Source organism: Rhipicephalus microplus, chromosome 1 (genome assembly GCF_043290135.1).
Source record: "Rhipicephalus microplus isolate Deutch F79 chromosome 1, USDA_Rmic, whole genome shotgun sequence".
Classification (NCBI taxonomy): Eukaryota; Metazoa; Arthropoda; class Arachnida; order Ixodida; family Ixodidae; genus Rhipicephalus; species Rhipicephalus microplus.
The window spans coordinates 19,424,408-19,443,244 of NC_134700.1; the positions used below are offsets into that span (position 1 = coordinate 19,424,408).

At 44.2% G+C, this 18,837-nt stretch overlaps 1 protein-coding gene across 5 annotated transcripts in view; it reads left to right on the forward strand.

Moving 5' to 3' along the window:
• LOC119178059 (BEN domain-containing protein 5) overlaps window positions 1-18,837 on the forward strand; it is a 47,573-nt gene that overhangs the window by 21,270 nt on the left and 7,466 nt on the right. The window contains exons 1-2 of one of the 5 annotated variants that reach the window (XM_075888715.1): window positions 13,162-15,307; window positions 15,988-16,120. The exons of 2 other annotated variants lie outside the window; for them this stretch is intronic. Coding sequence is in view for 2 of the 3 variants with exons in the window: in XM_075888650.1 (XP_075744765.1) it covers window positions 15,289-15,307 (19 nt within the window). In the remaining variant the exon portion in view is untranslated. Of the gene's footprint in view, window positions 1-13,160; window positions 15,308-15,987; window positions 16,121-18,837 lie in introns of those variants that run through there. 2 more of the 5 variants (XM_075888650.1, XM_075888598.1) reach the window with 2 other exon arrangements.

Genomic DNA, 18,837 nt, shown 5'->3' on the forward strand with positions numbered 1-18,837 from the left:
ACACAAGAGCAGTAGTATACAAAAAATAGGGAGGAAATTGAATGCCCTGCCTGCATGGCTGCGCCGTTTCACAAGATCAGGCTCTGCGCTGTGAAGCTTCCTACCGGCCTGCAGAAATTCAAGGGAGCGTACGATAGCGTGGTTCAAGAGGACTTGTGGGGAATACTAGACACACTGGGAGTAAAAGATGGAGTCACTGATCGTTTAAAGGAAATCTATAAAACTAACAAGGTAGTTAAAAAGTGGGAAAAACAGATATCCAAGCCCACAATGGTGAAACGTGGACTTAGGCAGGCGTGCCCACTGTCACCCTTCTTATTCATGATGTACCTACAAGGATTAGAGGCCAAATTAGAGGCAAGGGGACTTGGCTTCAACCTCTCTTTAGTCAAACAAGGAAAACTCATTGATCAGGCACTACCAGCATTAATCTACGCAGATGAGATAGTGCTAATGGCCAACAACAAGGAAGATTTGCAGAGGTTGATGGACATCTGCGGTAATGAGGGAGATGGGTTAGATTTTAGATTCAGTTAGGAAAAATCAGTAGTCATCATTTTTAATGATAACAAAGGTAGTGAGCTTAGAATACAGGAAGTCACGCTAGAGATAACAGATAAATACAAATAACTGGGCGTATGGATAAGCAATGGGACCGAGTACCTGAGGGAACACGAAATATGCGTGACGACTAAAGATAACAGGAATGCAGCAGTGATGAAAAATAGGGCACTGTGGAATTACAATAGGTATGATGTTGTGAGAGGAATATGGAAAGGGGTCATGGTTCCTGGGCTGACGTTCGGCAATGCGGTCTTGTGCATGAGATCAGAATTTCAAGCACGATTAGAAATTAAGCAACGTGGAATAGGCAGGCTTGCTTTAGGAGCTCACGGGAATACACCAAATCAGGGAGTACAAGGTGATATGGGATGGACATCATTTGAGGGCAGGGAAGCTAGCAGCAAGATAAAATTTGAGAAACGATTGAGAGAAATGGGGGAAGAGCGTTGGGCTAGGAAGGTTTTCAGCTACTTGTACATGAAGAACGTCGATACAAAATAGAGGAAGCGAACCAGGAAGTTGACTGGTAAATACTTAGAAAACAGCAGGTGGCCAAACCAGAAAGAACTATCGGTTAAAAAGGAACTGCAGAAAACGGAGACTGACATGTCGAGAATTGGCATGATTAAGAAGCCCGCACTAGAGATCTATCGAACTTTTAAGCAGGAAATTGCCAAAGAAAGAATCTATGATAATACTCAGGGTAGTTCTCTACTGTTTGAGGCCAGGACGGGAGTATTGCGAACCAAGACATATCGGGCCAAATATGAAGAGGTAGACACAATATGCAGTGCGTGCGAAGAGAAAGAAAAAACTGCCGAACACTTGACAATGCTCTGTAAAGGGCTTCACCTTATAGTTCAAGGTGATGGCGCAGAGTTTTTCAAAGCACTGGTGTTTAGGGACAGGGAGGGCAAAATAGACTTTAAGCGGGTAGACTTAACTAGAAGGAGGTTATCTGATTGGTGCCTAAAGTCAAGGCACGATTGAAAATTAAACCCTTCACTTCAAAGTACCCGTCCAACTTTACTATTTAAAGGGGAAAAAAAAAATCTAGTGGTTAGTTCACTAAGCATTACGGCTAGGTGACGTTAGCCGCCGCCCGATCTAAAGGGTACAGCCACATCCATCCATCTATCCAGCCAAGAATATGCTCTCTGGCTTGTTGCTCCAGGCCTAGTCAGGTAGATTTTCTGGCCTCACCGTTGAATTGTTTGCTCGGGTTGTGGCTTGCAAACATTGCAGTTTTGGGCTTCGTATCATCTTGTTCCGTCATCATGTCCTCCAAGTAGAGGACATGTCGCAGTGTGAGGAGGGAGTACGACAAGGCGCTGATAGAATGAGCTATCAGTATTACCAGGCAGGCGGTTGAGAGCGCACCGAGGCAGCTGACGCACACCAGCACTATCCGCTTCCTGTATAATACAGGCTAGGGAATTATAAAAACACAGAGCAGAAATCAACTCTTGTGCCTCTCTCATGCACTCACAAGGCGGTACCTGCTTCGATCACTGAGGACCGAGCTAAGCAACACCATGCGTGACGATAAATCATGGTCTCCTATTGCAGTAATGGTTAAGGCACGCATGCAACTTAAACCATTGTCACGCAAGATGAATTCACACCATCGAAGTGAACCCAAGGCACGTGCTGATTATTATGTACGGTACTAGCGCTAAATTCATGCAGACGTTTAGTTAACCCTGCAGTAGGCCTAGTTGAAGGAATGGCCACAGCTACTGCTGTGATGGAGAACGGGCTCATTAACATCTTCATGTAGATTAAAACAGCTTACCCCGAAATGGCTGGGAGTGTCACGCTATCCCTAGCAGTGGCACATGCAGTTGCATATTTAACGATTACAGAAATGGCGTACCGATTTCCAAAGCACCTATATACTTCCGTCAAGGCGTAGCACCAAACACTTTATCGCACATTTCAGGAAACATTCCTTTTTCTCCCAATCTGGTGGCTAGGCATGACTACGCCCAAGAATAAGCATGTTATTATGTATGTCGGAGGTATTTTCATCTGATCCCTGAAAATTATTTCTCTAAACCCATGGAAAAAAAAGAAAATGAAATTCGCACCTGTCATCACATTGCACCCCATCACAGGAATGGGATCAGATTGGCCTGGCACTCAATACTCCCTTACGCTTAATCAGAGCTCGGTCTCGCACCAGCTCCAGACAAAACCATTTATAATCTCCTGTCTGGCACATCTGTTTTACTCTGCTCTCTCTCAACCAGAGTGCACCATGTACCTGTGGTTCACCCCTGGTGGATCTTTTTCACTGTTTGTGAATTGCACACAAAGCCCTTACTGGTAGATCCTATTCCCAATTCTTCACTATTCTCATGGGAGGCCACTCTTTGGGCAGCTTACATCACGACATGTGCGTGTCATGATGTCAGTGCCGTCTTTTTCAGAGTCGGCGCCGTCTTTTCTTTCTCTTTTGCTCCTTCCCTGTCCTGTGTTTCTGGTGTTGCGCTGCAAACAAGTGAAGATGTTAAAGAACACCAGATGTTCAAAATTTGCTTCTCATTAATATATCGTGGTTTTGGGAATTAAAACCCCAGATATATTGAAAGAAGATGCATGAAAAGGGAAGGATGATATTGGAAACTGGCAAAAAAGGGATGACAGACTTCTTAAGCTATGCTGCCATTGAGATTTTCAGCTGTTCACGCAATTCTCACACGTGGCTTTGATGCAGCTATGCACATATCACACAAGCATGCTGACTGTACAGTTAGTATAACTGCAACCTTCATGTACCCAGCCTTCATGTACCCTCTATGACATTTCAGAACATCTGAGTCAGTGTTAGCATCAAGTTATGTTCTTCATGCTGGGGAACCAGTGTGATGAGTTACCATTTCTACAGAATGAAGCCCTGTCTACCTGGAACAAGCTGCAAGATATATAACTAAACGGCCCTTTTCAGGGCCAGTCAATCTCTGTCCGGCTTGGATGCACCAACTGATTCCTTTTATCATCAACCCTCAATAAAACTAGCAAATGTTTGTGCATGTGCAAGCAGTGTCATTCAATATCTTAGGAAATGCTTGTGAAGCAATTTCAAGGAGAATCGTTTTTCTGATCTCATAGTGAGGCATTAGGAACACCTTAGTCACACCAAATGCCATTATTCAATGAGAGGAAAAAGAGAAATATTTCACTGGGAACTATGAAGTAAACAAAAAAACAAATGTTTTCAGATACTGCGAGATCATTTCATAAAAAAGCTCAGAAGTTGCTATGTGTGGCCACATTTAATCTGTGCAAGCATCGTGTGGTTACAAAATTCTGTACCAAACATAGGTTCAGCTTTCTGGAATAGACCGCGCTGCACAAGCTAGCTCAGTGCATGCACTTCTGTACCCTGCCAGAGAATATTTTTACCACCAGTATGTTGTAACGTGAAGTGAAATGGTGATTGCATACTAGGGCGCGTCCTGCAGGACCCCAATAAAGTTGTTTCACTTGATCAGTTGGTGTGCTCTAAGCAGAACATTTCCAAGAAAAATCGTATAGTTTGGAGGAGGTCTTAAGCAAGGAAAGGTGTAGATAAAACATTGGATTCACTGGCATTATCCTCACCAAGTATAACATTGTTTTTCTGGTGAAGCTTTGTGTCTGAACAGCGAGCAGGATAAGCTGGTAAAAACATGCAAAATGGGAAGTCTAGCACAGCAATCTGTGCAGTACTGCTCATTTCATGGAGCATTAATTTCACAGGCTTTGCTCATTGTTGGCGTTAAGCCTATATTATGTCCACTGCAGGGTGGAAGCCCAATCAATGTTCCCTGTCCTGTATGAGCCAATTTTATATTATGGCTGATAATTTCTCGATCTCATTGGAACTAATCACCTGCCACCCTCTGCTACATTTCATGTGTCCTAATATAAATTAATTGACATTACTGACCTGTCATCCATCTTTTTTTCTCATTCCCAACTAATGCATTCATTTTTGATAAACTCTGCTTTCTTCCCATGTCTTAATATTATGCTAGCCTTTTTTCATTTTTCTGAAACATTATCTTTGCTCAGAAGCTAGAAGTTATCAGAAAGAACATAACGACATTCTACCTCCTGAGCATATGGCATCATCAATACAAAAATGTAATAAAAGTGAGAAAACATCTTATCTATATAAGAGGCCCTAAAATACTGCAAGAGGCAACAAATAAACTGGTATTTGTATAAAGGCAATGACAAAAACTTTGACTACTGTCACTTATTCTGATTCTTGGGATATCTTTTTTAGTACATCATAACACATAATTACACATTTACACAATTTACACAGAGAAATTGCCACCACGTGCATTGAGGCCACCCTTCAGAAGTCATGTGAGCACAAGGATGAGGTAAGCCTTAAAAACCAGATTAAAAGACTAAAGGATGCTGGATATCCCAACAGCACCATCACACCCATGTGCTAAACCCTCCTGCAGAAAGTCAAGTTAAACAAAACAGGACCAAAATAAAAACAGAATGACCAAAGATCTTTGCATGCTATACCGTACGTACATAAGGTGTTTCACAATATAAAGAAAATAGCGAGCCGATATGATTTTATCTTGTTATTTGCCATCCCTTGCAAGTTTTCAAAAGTGTGTGTACTAAAAAGCAACAGGAATAGCCATTATTTCACCATTCGTCACAGGAATAGGTATACTGAATGCCAATATAATGTTGTGTATGAGATACTATTGACACGTGGAAACGTAAACATAAGACAAACTGGGCAATGCCCCAATGTTTGAGCAAGACAGCATGCTTAAAATGTTAAGAATGGCTATGGTAGTCGCATGGCCATACACTGTAAAGAATGTAAGTGCAGTTCTATGTTTCATAAAACACTGTTTTTGAAAAAAGCAGGAACAAGAAATGAAAGAGAGACTGTGAAAGCATTTTCTTGTCAGGAAGGCCATGGATCAGTGCATCAGTATACCTTCACTCATCCATTCGGAGAGAGAGTATTCTTTTCTCAGTTACGATTATATTATCATGGTCTCACATGTGTCGTTGTGCATGAGCACTGTTCTTGTACTCTGTAAAAAAGTGGGCGTAGTACCTTCAATAAAATTTAGTTGGCAGTCAGCGCTCTTTCCTGTCCTTTTTGTCTCTTCCTGAACTTCTCTCACTGTTACTAGAACACAACCACGATGAACCAACTTGCCCAGATTAAGCTATTGTTGACGAAAAGTCAGAGCATGAAAATACTTCAGGGGCTCAGAACCTCCTCACTACCCGTCTAGTTACGGCCCTGGTCTATGTGTTCCGAGAGTGAAGCACTAGTGGAGCTATCTAACTACCTAACGGTGAGGAGGGTTTGTGTATACTCGAGCTTGTTTCATGACATGGTGAGAGGTGGCAGGTTGTTGAAATAATATGCTGTGTGGGAGGTCAAGATTTTGATTGAGAACGCTGAGTATGAGCCAGTGACATTAGGCGTTCAAGACTTTTTGCGATATTCACTCTAGCATAGGACCTTGGTTGGTGGTTGACGTGTGCATTTGATCACATTGTAGTCTTCCATCATAATTTTTTTGCCACTTGGCGTCGACGCTCTTGAGTTGTACCAAAGTAATTAAGCATCCAGGTACAAGTATCTTCTGTCAGTGTTTCAATGAAGAGCTGAATATGAGTAATAGCTTCCATCGATACTTCTGGCATTGGTGTTTGCACATTTCTTTTGAAGTTCTCTTGCAAAAAAGGCATTAAAGGTATGTTTTTGTGACTTTTTTGTGTTGGCCAGAACTGCTGGTGTGTCCGAACGGCTCTTCGATTGGTTGTGGTGTTGTCTTGTTCAGGGCCACAGAGCTTTCAGTCTTTTCTTATATTTGCCTTCACAGGAATGCTCTTTGCATGCTTCTTCAGTACTTTGAATTATTCCTAAAGCATTGACTTCCAGATATTGATTGTGGTGCTTTAATCTAGTGTTCAACTTCACGCTAGCTTCATTTGTACGCAAAGCAAGAACTCAGGAGTATGGTAACTTTTGCTATGGGTTTTCCCTTCTTCAGTCTACTGTATTTTTGCCTGTGTTGTCTAAGCGCTGACAGCCTCGTGCGACAGCTTTTTTTTTTTGTGCACTTATTGTGTGCCAATGACTTATTTGCCTCCTCAGCTAAAGACTTTTTGTATTATAAGAGAAAGCTCTGTCTGTATTGCTTTTGTCATTTGCTGATGGTGTATCTTCAGTATCTTTTCTCAGTGTACACTATACTTGAATGGAAGAGCAGCATGACTACCTTCAGCTGTTAGCAGGCTTTTAGCTGCTGTAATACTGACTGATGCTCCTTTCTCGGGCGTTCTATTTTGGATGGTTGGCATGTCATTGCTTCTTTTAAACTTTAAAACTGCAGGCGCGCCTTTTTCTGGTTACACCTGGTATCTGGTATATTTTTCCAGTGGTTATATATATATATATATATATATATATATATATATATATATATATATATATATATATATATATATATATATATATATATATATTGTTAACTTGAGAAACAAGGCCTCTTTACGTTAGGTGCACATCAGGTGGGAAGAGTACTTCTATTACTTGCCAAGATTGTGGCCCCTTATGGTGGGAATCATAATGCACTGTTGATGTGTCAAATTCACATAGCATAATTCCAAGGCACTCGATCAATATCCAAGGAAGAAAATTATGTTCTTTTGCGTGAGTTTCAGCAACTCATAGTAATTTGTATGTAAATGAATACTTCATCATTCTTGGCTGTCATGTTTTATGGAAGCACATGTGCTTCGTTGATAACAAAAAAACACGCACGCTCACGCCACTGCAGTGGCGTGAGCGTGCGTGTTTTTTTTTTTGTTATTAACGATTTGCCCTATGCATTCACGTTTCTTCTTTTTTTGTGTGTCGTACTGCTCGTATCGCGCAGCCTACCGTTTTGGGCACACGTAAAAAAAGTACATAAAAAAGAAGCGTTCCACGCCGAAATTCGCGTTCGCAACGAGCTGGGCACCGACAGGGTGCCCTACGACGCCCACACACTCCGCAACACCTTACCAACCGTTCGCTGCGATGTTGTTGGGAATTCGTGTGGTCGTTGCATGAATATAGCGCGTGCGTGCGTGTGCACGCGCGTCTGTGTGTTAGATCACGGCAACTGCATATGTTGTATGATTCAGTCACCATAACGCAACTGACGACCCCCGTTCTTCCCACACGTCAAGCAGCAGCAAGTGCCGTTAACAGTACTGTGTTAACAGTACTGTTAACAGTACTGCCGTTAACAGTACTGTTTTGCTGTGAACGCAAAACAGATTCGAATAGGTCGCGTAGATAGCTAGCCCGACACATGATACGATAAGATTTGCGTCAGATATTCGACGTCTACATGCACGCGTAAGACAGCGGTATCCGCAGCAGCTTCGTCATACGTACGGATAGCACCGCATCGGACGTCACGTCTGACAGAGAAACTTGATCGGTAATTTTTTCTCACTTAAAAAGTCTACCTTGTACAACTTCAACCAACGATTATGCATTTCAACGAGCTGTGCATGGTTTAATTATTGATTGATTGATATGTGGGGTTTAACGTCCCAAAACCACCATATGATTATGAGAGACGCCGTAGTGGAAGGCTCCGGAAATTTCGACCACCTGGGGTTCTTTAACGTGCACCCAAATCTGAGCACACGGGCCTACAACATTTCCGCCTCCATCGGAAATGCAGCCGCCGCAGCCGGGATTCGAACCCGCGACCTGCGGGTCAGCAGCCGAGTACCTTAGCCACTAGACCGCCGCGGCGGGGCATGGTTTAATGACGAAAAGATAGTTCTAATATTGTGCCCGGCACATATATTACTCTCTCTCTAACTTGAAAAATCGGCGCGTGAATTGGGGCCAGAACAGCGACAAAAAGCAGCACACGCAGAAATTGGCTCATATTCTAATATTATGACATCGTGATGTTGACTTTTCAGCTAACGCCGGCAATAACGTTCAAACGGCGGGCCAATAATGCCGGTCTTATTGGATGGCTCCGCCCATATTGGCAGCTACTTGTACAACCTGGCCCGATGTGTCCGTTCTAATAGGCCGGCACAGCCTATATGGGCGGAAAGCTCTGAAAGCTGGCCCAATATAACCAATCTAATAGACTGGCACAGCCATCATTGGCGGAATGTTGTTAATGCTGGTCCAACATAGCCGTTCTATTCGGCTGGCAGAACCAATATTGGGGGTACGTTGTCAACGCTGGTCCAACGTCGCCGTTCTATTTGGCTGGCATAGCCAATCTTGGCGGTACGTTGTGAAAACTGGGCCGTTCATGGGCCAGGCAATGCCGATCTATCCCCAATATTGGGCCACCCTTCTGTGCTGCCTGGGTAGTTGTAACGGGTGACTTTAATGCCCCGCACGTAGATTGGGGTTACGGGAGAAACACTCGGAAGGGCACCAGCCTTCTTCAATACATTCAGCAAAACAGGTGCACTCTAGACACTGACTGCATGCTACCAACACGAATTGGCAACAGTGTGAGCAGAGATACCACCCCTGACCTTACTTTCACTAAAAATGTGCGACAAGCTAACTGGACACACAGTGGGGTCAACCTCGGCAGTGATCATTACATCCTAACAATTACACTGCCCCATGCCAATTTTCGTCCACAGTTTCATTTAAAACATATTGTTGACTGGGATAAATTTCGTGAAATCCGAGACCGAAACTCGAAAAAAGAAATTCAAGACTACAAAGACTGGGCGTCTCAGCTTAAACAGGATGTAGCTCTTAGCGAAAAAGTAGCCCCCGCAGCACATATCGGTGATCCAGTAGACAGCAGGCTACTCAACCTATGGGAGGCCTATCAGAGCTTGGAGAAACGATGGCTCAAGCAAAAATATAATCGTAAACTAAAACGCAAAATGTCACAAACACTCCAGCTTGTAACGGAACACGCGGCCGAACTTTCATCGTAGCAATGGAACCAGATATGTAACCGGCTCGACGGTACTCTACATATGAAGAACTCTTGGTCCCTGCTCCGCCATATGTTAGATCCATGCTCCTCGCGATGTGAAAGTAATAAGCGAATTACGAAACTCTTGTTTGAAGTAGAAAAACAACGGCAAGACGTTGAAACTGCTCTTAAAACAACGTATTTCCCTGGCCCAAGGCGAGAATCGTTACCTTCCTACAATGGAGCTCCCAATGCAGACTTGGATGCACCAATTGCAGAGGCGGAAGTGTGGGCTGCCCTAAGCAAACTTCGCACCACATCTGCTCCAGGACTAGATGGAATTACTAACAAAACACTCCGAAATTTAGACTCCAAGTCAGTGGCAGCTTTTACCGATTACATGAATCAACAATGGGAGCAGGGCACGCTGCCCCAGGAATGGAAGTCAGCTAAGGTGACTTTCATACCCAAACATAATAAGCCGTTAGACCTTAATAATTTGAGACCGATTTCTCTTACCTCATGTACTGGAAAACTGATGGAGCATGTAATTCTCAATCATCTTAATCGCTACACGGAACAAGAAAAACTGTTTCCCTCCACCATGTACGGCTTCCGAGCGGGACTCTCCACTCAGGATGTCATGCTGCAGCTTAAGGAGGACGTGCTAAATCCTACTTTTCCACACATCACCAGAGCCATCCTTGCATTGGACCTGACTAAAGCTTTTGATAATGTTCCTCACTCCTCGATTTTACAATCTCTTAGTGAACTAAACGTAGGCTCTCGCACGCACTGGTATGTCTCTGCCTTTCTCAGCAATAGGTCCGTCTGCCTACAGTTGGGCACTTTCAAAACCGATCCCTTCATGCTAGGTAGCAAGGGAACGCCCCAGGGATTGGTTTTGTCCCCGTTCTTTTTTAACGTTACTCTCATACCGCTAGCGCGGGAACTTGCCAAACTGTCTTCTATCAATCACTCCTTGTACGCGGATGACATCACCATCTGGGTCAATACTGGCAACCATGGCGAAATCGAATCGAAGCTTCAGTTGGCCGCTGACATTGTTGTTAAACACGCCAACAATATTGGGCTCACCTGCTCGGCGGCTAAATCGGAACTCCTAGTAATTGACTTTAAAAAGCAAGATACATGTCACATTCAAGTCATGCTTGATGACACCCCTATTCGCAGGGTAAATAAAATGAATATTTTAGGCCTTAGTATTTCCGAAAATGGCTCGAACGCTGACACAATAAAGTTAATCCGCTCCTCAGTTCAAAATACAGCTTCCCTCATTAAGCGCATATCCAATCGTCATCGCGGCATGAGGGAAGCAGACACACGCCGCCTCATACAGGTCTTTTGCCTTCAGAATTACCTATTCTATCCCCTACCTCTATCTCTCACTTACGGAGACCGAGCAACTTAACATACTCATTCGTAATGCCTATAAAACTGCGCTCCATCTCCCTAAATCAACAGCCACGGATAAACTACTTCAACTTGGGGTGCACAACACTCTGGGAGAGCTTGTAGAGGCGCATCTTTTCAGCCAATATCAAAGACTATCACTCTCAGAAACAGGACAGGTACTCCTGCACCGACTTGGAATCAACGTTCCTGGTCACACCACGGCCACGCACGCAGTTCCCGTCACTGTTAGCAGCAACCTATTAATTCCGCCACTCCCCAAAAATACTCACCCAGAACATAATCGGGCGCGACGGGAAGCCAGAGCCAAGTCCCTTCAGAAGCGCTTCCCTCCTAATTCTCCCGCAGTCTATGTAGACGCGGCCGAATATGTAGATATTCGAGATTTCACGGTAGCCGTCGTAGATGGATTTCAAAAACTGGTCGCTAGTGCGTCCCTTCAAAATTCGACAGAATCCCTGGAAGCAGAGGAGGCGGCAATTGCTTTAGCCATTGTTCACTCCTCCGCTGAGTATATTTTTTCTGATTCAAAAACTGCAATTCGTAATTTCGCCACTTTCCAAATTCATTCTCCGGCTGCTAAAATTCTTGAATCATCTCTTCCGCCTGATCGCCTCATCACCCTCCTCTGGGTCCCTGCGCACTGTGGACACCCAGGCAACACGGCCGCTCACACCCAAGCCCGAGCACTCGCCAACTGGGCTCACAGCGACCTGCCTTCGCTTCGAAGTGCCAGGGATCGACTCCTCAGCTATCACGATATCACGCTATTTTACCGAAATTCCCGCCTAACGTATCCCCCGCCACATAAATCTCTCTCCAGAAGTGACCAGGCTTTGTGGCGCAGACTTCAAACGGCCACAGTAACGACTCCTTTTCTTCTCTCTCTTTTTACACATGGTGAAACCTCGCCTCATTGCAACTTATGTCCTAGCACCAGAGCCGACTTCCAGCACATATTTATGAATTGTCCAAACAAACCCAAGCCTCCGTGGCAAGGGTCAGAACACCAGGAGCGATGGGAGGCTGCTCTGCGCAGCTCGCAACCGGGTTTACAGCTCCGGACAGTGAGCTGGGCCAGAAGGGTCGCCGAAGCACAGCAGTGTCCGGCCACCTAGAGCGGCCCGAGGGCTCGTCGTCATCCTGATTCCACTTCCCCAACCACACCCCCCCTCAAATGATTCCTTCGTGAATCAATAAAGTTGATTACCTACCTACCTACCTACCTACCTACCTACCTACCTACCTACCTACCTACCTACCTACCTACCTACCTACCTACCTACCTACCTACCTACCTACCTACCTACCTACCTACCTACCTACCTACCTACCTACCTACCTACCTACCTACCTACCTACCTACCTACCTACCTACCTACCTACCTACCTACCTACCTACCTACCTACCTACCTACCTACCTACCTACCTACCTACCTACCTACCTACCTACCTACCTACCTACCTACCTACCTACCTACCTACCTACCTACCTACCTACCTACCTACCTACCTACCTACCTACCTACCTACCTACCTACCTACCTACCTACCTACCTACCTACCTACCTACCTACCTACCTACCTACCTACCTACCTACCTACCTACCTACCTACCTACCTACCTACCTACCTACCTACCTACCTACCTACCTACCTACCTACCTACCTACCTACCTACCTACCTACCTACCTACCTACCTACCTACCTACCTACCTACCTACCTACCTACCTACCTACCTACCTACCTACCTACCTACCTACCTACCTACCTACCTACCTACCTACCTACCTACCTACCTACCTACCTACCTACCTACCTACCTACCTACCTACCTACCTACCTACCTACCTACCTACCTACCTACCTACCTACCTACCTACCTACCTACCTACCTACCTACCTACCTACCTACCTACCTACCTACCTACCTACCTACCTACCTACCTACCTACCTACCTACCTACCTACCTACCTACCTACCTACCTACCTACCTACCTACCTACCTACCTACCTACCTACCTACCTACCTACCTACCTACCTACCTACCTACCTACCTACCTACCTACCTACCTACCTACCTACCTACCTACCTACCTACCTACCTACCTACCTACCTACCTACCTACCTACCTACCTACCTACCTACCTACCTACCTACCTACCTACCTACCTACCTACCTACCTACCTACCTACCTACCTACCTACCTACCTACCTACCTACCTACCTACCTACCTACCTACCTACCTACCTACCTACCTACCTACCTACCTACCTACCTACCTACCTACCTACCTGGGGGGTGTGGAAATTGCACTGTTTGAAATCGAATATCACTGCAACTGTGGTGGCTGTGGTGGTTATAGGGACGCCTTGCAATGTGAGAGATATTATACCCTTGTCACATGGCAAATTGAATGCCAATCACAACAAATTACATTAAGCGGACCTAATTTCATTTTACCTGCGTGCTGTCCCATGACAAAGAAAAATGTCATTTTGAAATGTTGACGATGACCTCAGCCCTCCTGACCCATGGCTTTGGGAAAAATAAACATATAGTAAAACTTGTACGTAACATGCGTGTATACACAAAAATAATTTTTATGGGTGGAAAGGTGCACCTATAATAAAAAAAGTTGCAGTTTTAAATAAAAACTTGCCACAGCTGCACGACACACTCGAATACCGTTGGCCGATGGTATGACCGGGCATGAGTACAGTCAGCTGAAGCAAGGTGCACAACCTACTCCCCCGCTGCAGAAATGAGACGGCAGCAACGATTTCGTGTAGTCACCACCTTGGTCACCACATGATTAATATCCACAATACAGGCAATAATGACAACAGGGCACAAACGAAACATGCCCTGCGTTCTGCTGCTGTCATGGAGAGTAGGTTTTTTTTAACGCTATGGCATTAGAGAGCTCGAATTGCAGAAATTCCGGCGTAGGCATTATTGGTTGTGAGCGAAAAATCATCTTATGCGCTACTGAAAAACTGAGAATGATGCAAATAAAATAAACAATAAAAATTCTTGAGACGCAGTTCTTTCGCATGGCAAGCGAATGTTCTACCACACGGCCACGCATCTGTTTGGTAATACAATGAACGAACTTCCTCTGCTTGGAAATGCAGTGAAATTACCTTTCATACCTAATAAACACACACATCCTGTATACATGCTTTACAATGCAACATGAAATATTGCAGTAATAATGCGTGGTACAACCTGCCATTTCTAGCAGGCGTCCTAACATGTCATTATTATAATGGCTTGGAGGTTTAAAACTGGTCACCCACTACCAAAGGCACATGCGCTACTGTGCCTATTCCCTTAAGGCCACGTAGTGGGTGCGTAAGAAGTTCGAAAAGGTTTCATGCACCAAGTGTTCGATGCACGTAGTAGCAACAGGATATCCTTATCGCCTTCAACTCCTAAAAACAAAGCTTTAGGGTCCCTTAATTTGTTTTTTTTAACTTTTGCACCTGCTATCATGTCATCAAACCAGTAATAAGTTGAGATAGTAAGGAACAAGATCTTCATAAATTATAAAATGTATATATACTGAAGTTATAGCCATTTCCCCAAAAGTCTCTGACATTGAGACTACTCAGTTAGAAATCGAATGCGATTGTGTTGCAGGAACTCGTTCCACAGAAAAGGTGTTTTCATCAAATGGCATTAGTTTCCCCCTGTGACAGCAAAAAAAGGACATCGCAAACGAAGGACATTAGATTTGCTGTGTGACAGGGTGTTAGAATGCTCACTAGTCATGGCTGGAATATGCTACATATAATTTTAACATATGGTGTAGTAGCGCAAATTTGATGGGGACACTGAGGACAAGAAAACACTGCACTCACTAGTCTCACAAACAGTGGCGTGTTTTCTTGTCCTCAGGTCCTCGTCGAGGTTGCGCTACTATACCATATGTTGAAATGATATCTCACCAACTAGCCCAGCTTTCAACCCTACTGAACTTCATATGCTAGGTAGTTGCTACAACCTGAATTGTGTTTGTATCAATGGAGCGTGTATGTTTCCTGGCATATTTGCTCGTTTTCGGCTTCTAATCAGTGATGTTGGCTTTGGGTTGATGTGTTTATTTGCTAGCATTCAAAAAAGAAAAAAGAAAAAAAATCACCAACCAAGATTAAAGAGGCGCCGAGGCAGTGCGAGCTCCGAAGAAGAGCTCGTCCAACTGAGTCGGCTCGAAAAAGAGAGGAACATTACGAGGCAGCTCAAGAAAAAAAAAAAAAAACAAAAGACTAGAGGAAACAGTCGAAATACTTGAGAAAAGAAATGACAAGCTGCAAGATATGCTGCAAAACGAACTGAGTAAGTTATATTTATTCCATGCTGCCTTTTAGAATTTTTTAAAAAATTTTTCATGCAGTCAGTGAGTGCTGTGGTTATGTGTACCCTAACACATTTACTTTGGCATCTTCATGTTATTTCGATGCTTTTTGTTCCACAATATGGATGTAGTACCTGAAATAGCCCTTTGGATTAATGTTGTACAGTCGACATCCGATTTCGCGGACACTCAAGGGATGGCGAAATGTCCGGAAAATCAGGCAGTCAGGAAAAACGAATGCAAGTAAAAATACACTTTTTGAATAGGTATTTCTCACTGACGGAAAAGGTCACGGTAGGAGTACTGGATTCTCGTTGCGATTCAGCAAGTGCATTATTTAGGTGGCCTCGAAAAGAGCCGTTTGTAATAAAAAAAGCGAAAAGAAAAAAAATTTGATGTGACCTACGCTACTGCATTTGTAAAAATTAAGTGCTAAAAGGACTCTCTTATTTTCGTTTGCACGGAGTTCCACTTGCGCCGATTATGTTTGCCTCAATATCAGCTGATGTCATGCTGTCACTGTATACCTATGACGATGTCATGTTCGCGTCAACACCGAACTTGTTGCCCGTGTAGGCTCTGCCTCTTTGATCTATGTTTCGGAGTTGTCGAAACCTTTAGTAACTTGAATGATTTCATCACTGGTAAATTCCGCACACAGCTCAAGATTTTCGCTAGCGTCGACAAAGCCCTCCAAGGTTATCCCGGCTGAAATCAAAACACCAGCACCGTGTGGGTCGTTGAAGCAACGACCGCATTTGGAAGTTCTTTAGACAAGCTGCCCTCCTCTCTAGGTGAGACTGCCGTCTCGGCGTACATTTTAAAGCTGGTGTGGCAAAAACAGTTCCTGGGAGTCTGTTGCATTACCGCCTTCTATGAGTCGGGAAGCATGCCGACGGCAGACTATAGGTCAACAGCGTAGCTTTCCCGCCGGATCACAGCCTTATAAAAACATTAGTAACAGCACCATGCAGTTTAGGCCACAGGTTTGTCTAAGCCACGGCTGGCTACAAATTGGCGTGCGCTGGATTCCGGCATTTGTGGTGTCAAGGGTACGGCAGCCACATCACAGTGGGTTCGAGGGTACGAAAAGAACCAAAATAGTGGTGCTGATTGTGACTTCAATTCCGCTGTTAGCAGTAAAAAGTTAGCAGGAAAATCGGACGGTGAAAGCTATAAATGTCCGAAATTTTGGACTTTTTAATACATTGACTGTATGGGGAACTTGATGGTGCCACAGATCAGTCCGGGAAATCAGGCATGTCCAGGATTTCGGCAGTCCGAGAAATCGGACGTTAACTGTATGATCAGAGTTAAGAAAATCAAAACAATGCAGCCCTTTATAGAATAAGATTTGTGTGAAACAGTGGCCACTTAGTATAGAAACAGCTGTGATAGTTGCTGAATGGTGTTTCCTTCTGCAACAGTGCAGTGGTTACAGCAGCACTAGCAGGAAACAGCAGCCAGCAAAGCATATGTTCTGTATGAATGGACTCCGCTCCTCCTACCCTTTTTCACCAAACTCTAGACGGCTCCAGCAAGGTAACAGAAAAAATTGTGGCTTCAGCCACGATGCCATCAGACACCACCCATCAAAGTGCATTCTTTCTCATTATATTCATATGTACCGGGGGGGGGGGTTCAGGCGGCTTAGCAGAGGAGGAGCATATAACGTCACGACCCACCGTGCTGGAACTATTAGTTTTCTTCAAACAAATTCTGTAACAAAAATGAATCTCTTTAGTATGAATCGACTGTTAGAGAGAACTGCCTTTGAAAGCTATAAGGAACAGTTTGAATTGTCTGACACTTAGAGGAGTTGTTAGTGTACAACTGTCTCAAGAGCAGGGCTGGCCAGTATCGCGATAGTATTTCAGAGATACTTTTGAGTGTCTGTATTGCTGTATCGAGATACTTCTTAAAAATGTATTTGTATCTCAGTAGTGAAATACTTTTACGATGTATCGCAATACTATCCAGGGCATGGGTATGTGGTTACTTTTTTTTCGGAAATGAGCTGAGACGTGTTTACAAAGGCAAAAAAAAACATATGCTGTGACCTTAGCATTGTGTGGCGAGATATGCACCCACCATTTCTACATTTATTCTCAGGGGGTAACTGACTCCTACCTTCTTGATAGTGAGCTAGTTGCTTTTCTACCCGCATTTCATTGTGCACGCAGAACTGGAATGTGTTTGAATGCTTGGGAGCTTGCCAATAATGTTATGCTGCCATTTTGAATTCCAGCAGTGAGGAGCATTCAATATGGCACACTGGGCGCCAACCAACAGCGTCGTTTTTAAAATGTGTTCCCTCATGCCAATTTAACGAGTAGTGCTTCTTTTTTCTCGTTTTTTCTTGTTTTTTTGCGGCATCTATTTGAAAAAGCGGAACTTATCGAGGAAGCCACAAACCACCCAAAAAATTTGGTGCGTGGTGCCGTGTGCCATCAACGATACTTCTTTCTCCAAAGCATTTCTGAAAGACAGCAAGTGCGGCCACACGCTAGCTAGTCCTAGTCAAATGTGACCAGCGCAGTATGAAGTTTCCCGTCTACAGAAAGAAACACACAACATCAGGTACCGGCATTGACTTGGTGCAACTGACAAACCAGAACATATCGGTGGTTGTCTCACTTGTCGCTAGAACCAATAGCATCTGCACAATGCAGACTAGCAGGGCTGCTGACCTACGGCAAGTGCACAGAGATCTCTTGGCATCCGGCTACTCGAACTCTGGTTAAAGGCCAGCTCTTTCAGCCGCAAAGATCTGATCTTGTGTTCCCAAGATAACGTGCCGCTATACTGTACGTGTCTGATGCGTGCGAGTCAGGCACTAGTTCAAAAACCATTACGATGTCCAAGTAGTTCCGTTCCTACAAATTGCATTATCGGCTGGTAAAGATGAAGGACAAAAAAGAAAGATATCTTGATGCTTATTGGATACCTTGTAGACTGTGATTTTGTATATATCAGTGAGACTGGAAATTTCGAACATCAGGTCAGACAGCATGTCAATGATGTCAACGAGGTAAAGGTGTCTTCCAATGCTTTGGCAAAACACCCTGCCCCGCCACGGTGGTCTAGTGGCTAAGGTACTCGGCTGCTGACTCGCAGGGCGCGGGTTTGAATCCCGGCTGCGGCAGCTGCATTTCCGATGGAGGCGGAAATGTTGTAGGCCCGTGTGCTCAGATTTTGGTGCACGTTAAAGAACCCCAGGTGGTCTAAATTTTCGGAGCCCTCCACTACGGGGTCTCTCATAATCATATAGTGGTTTTGGGACGTTAAACCCCATATATCAATCAATGGCAAAACACCCTGAAAATTTGAGCAATAAAATAGATTAGCATAACGGCATAAGCTTAGAAAAAATACTCTTCAGGACACCACTTGCAATCAATGCTGATTTAAACAATGGATACACATAACACATGGAACCATTGATAACACATGGAACCTTCATTCTTATCTACACTCGCAGTTTTGGGTCGCTTTTGAAGTCCTCATAAGC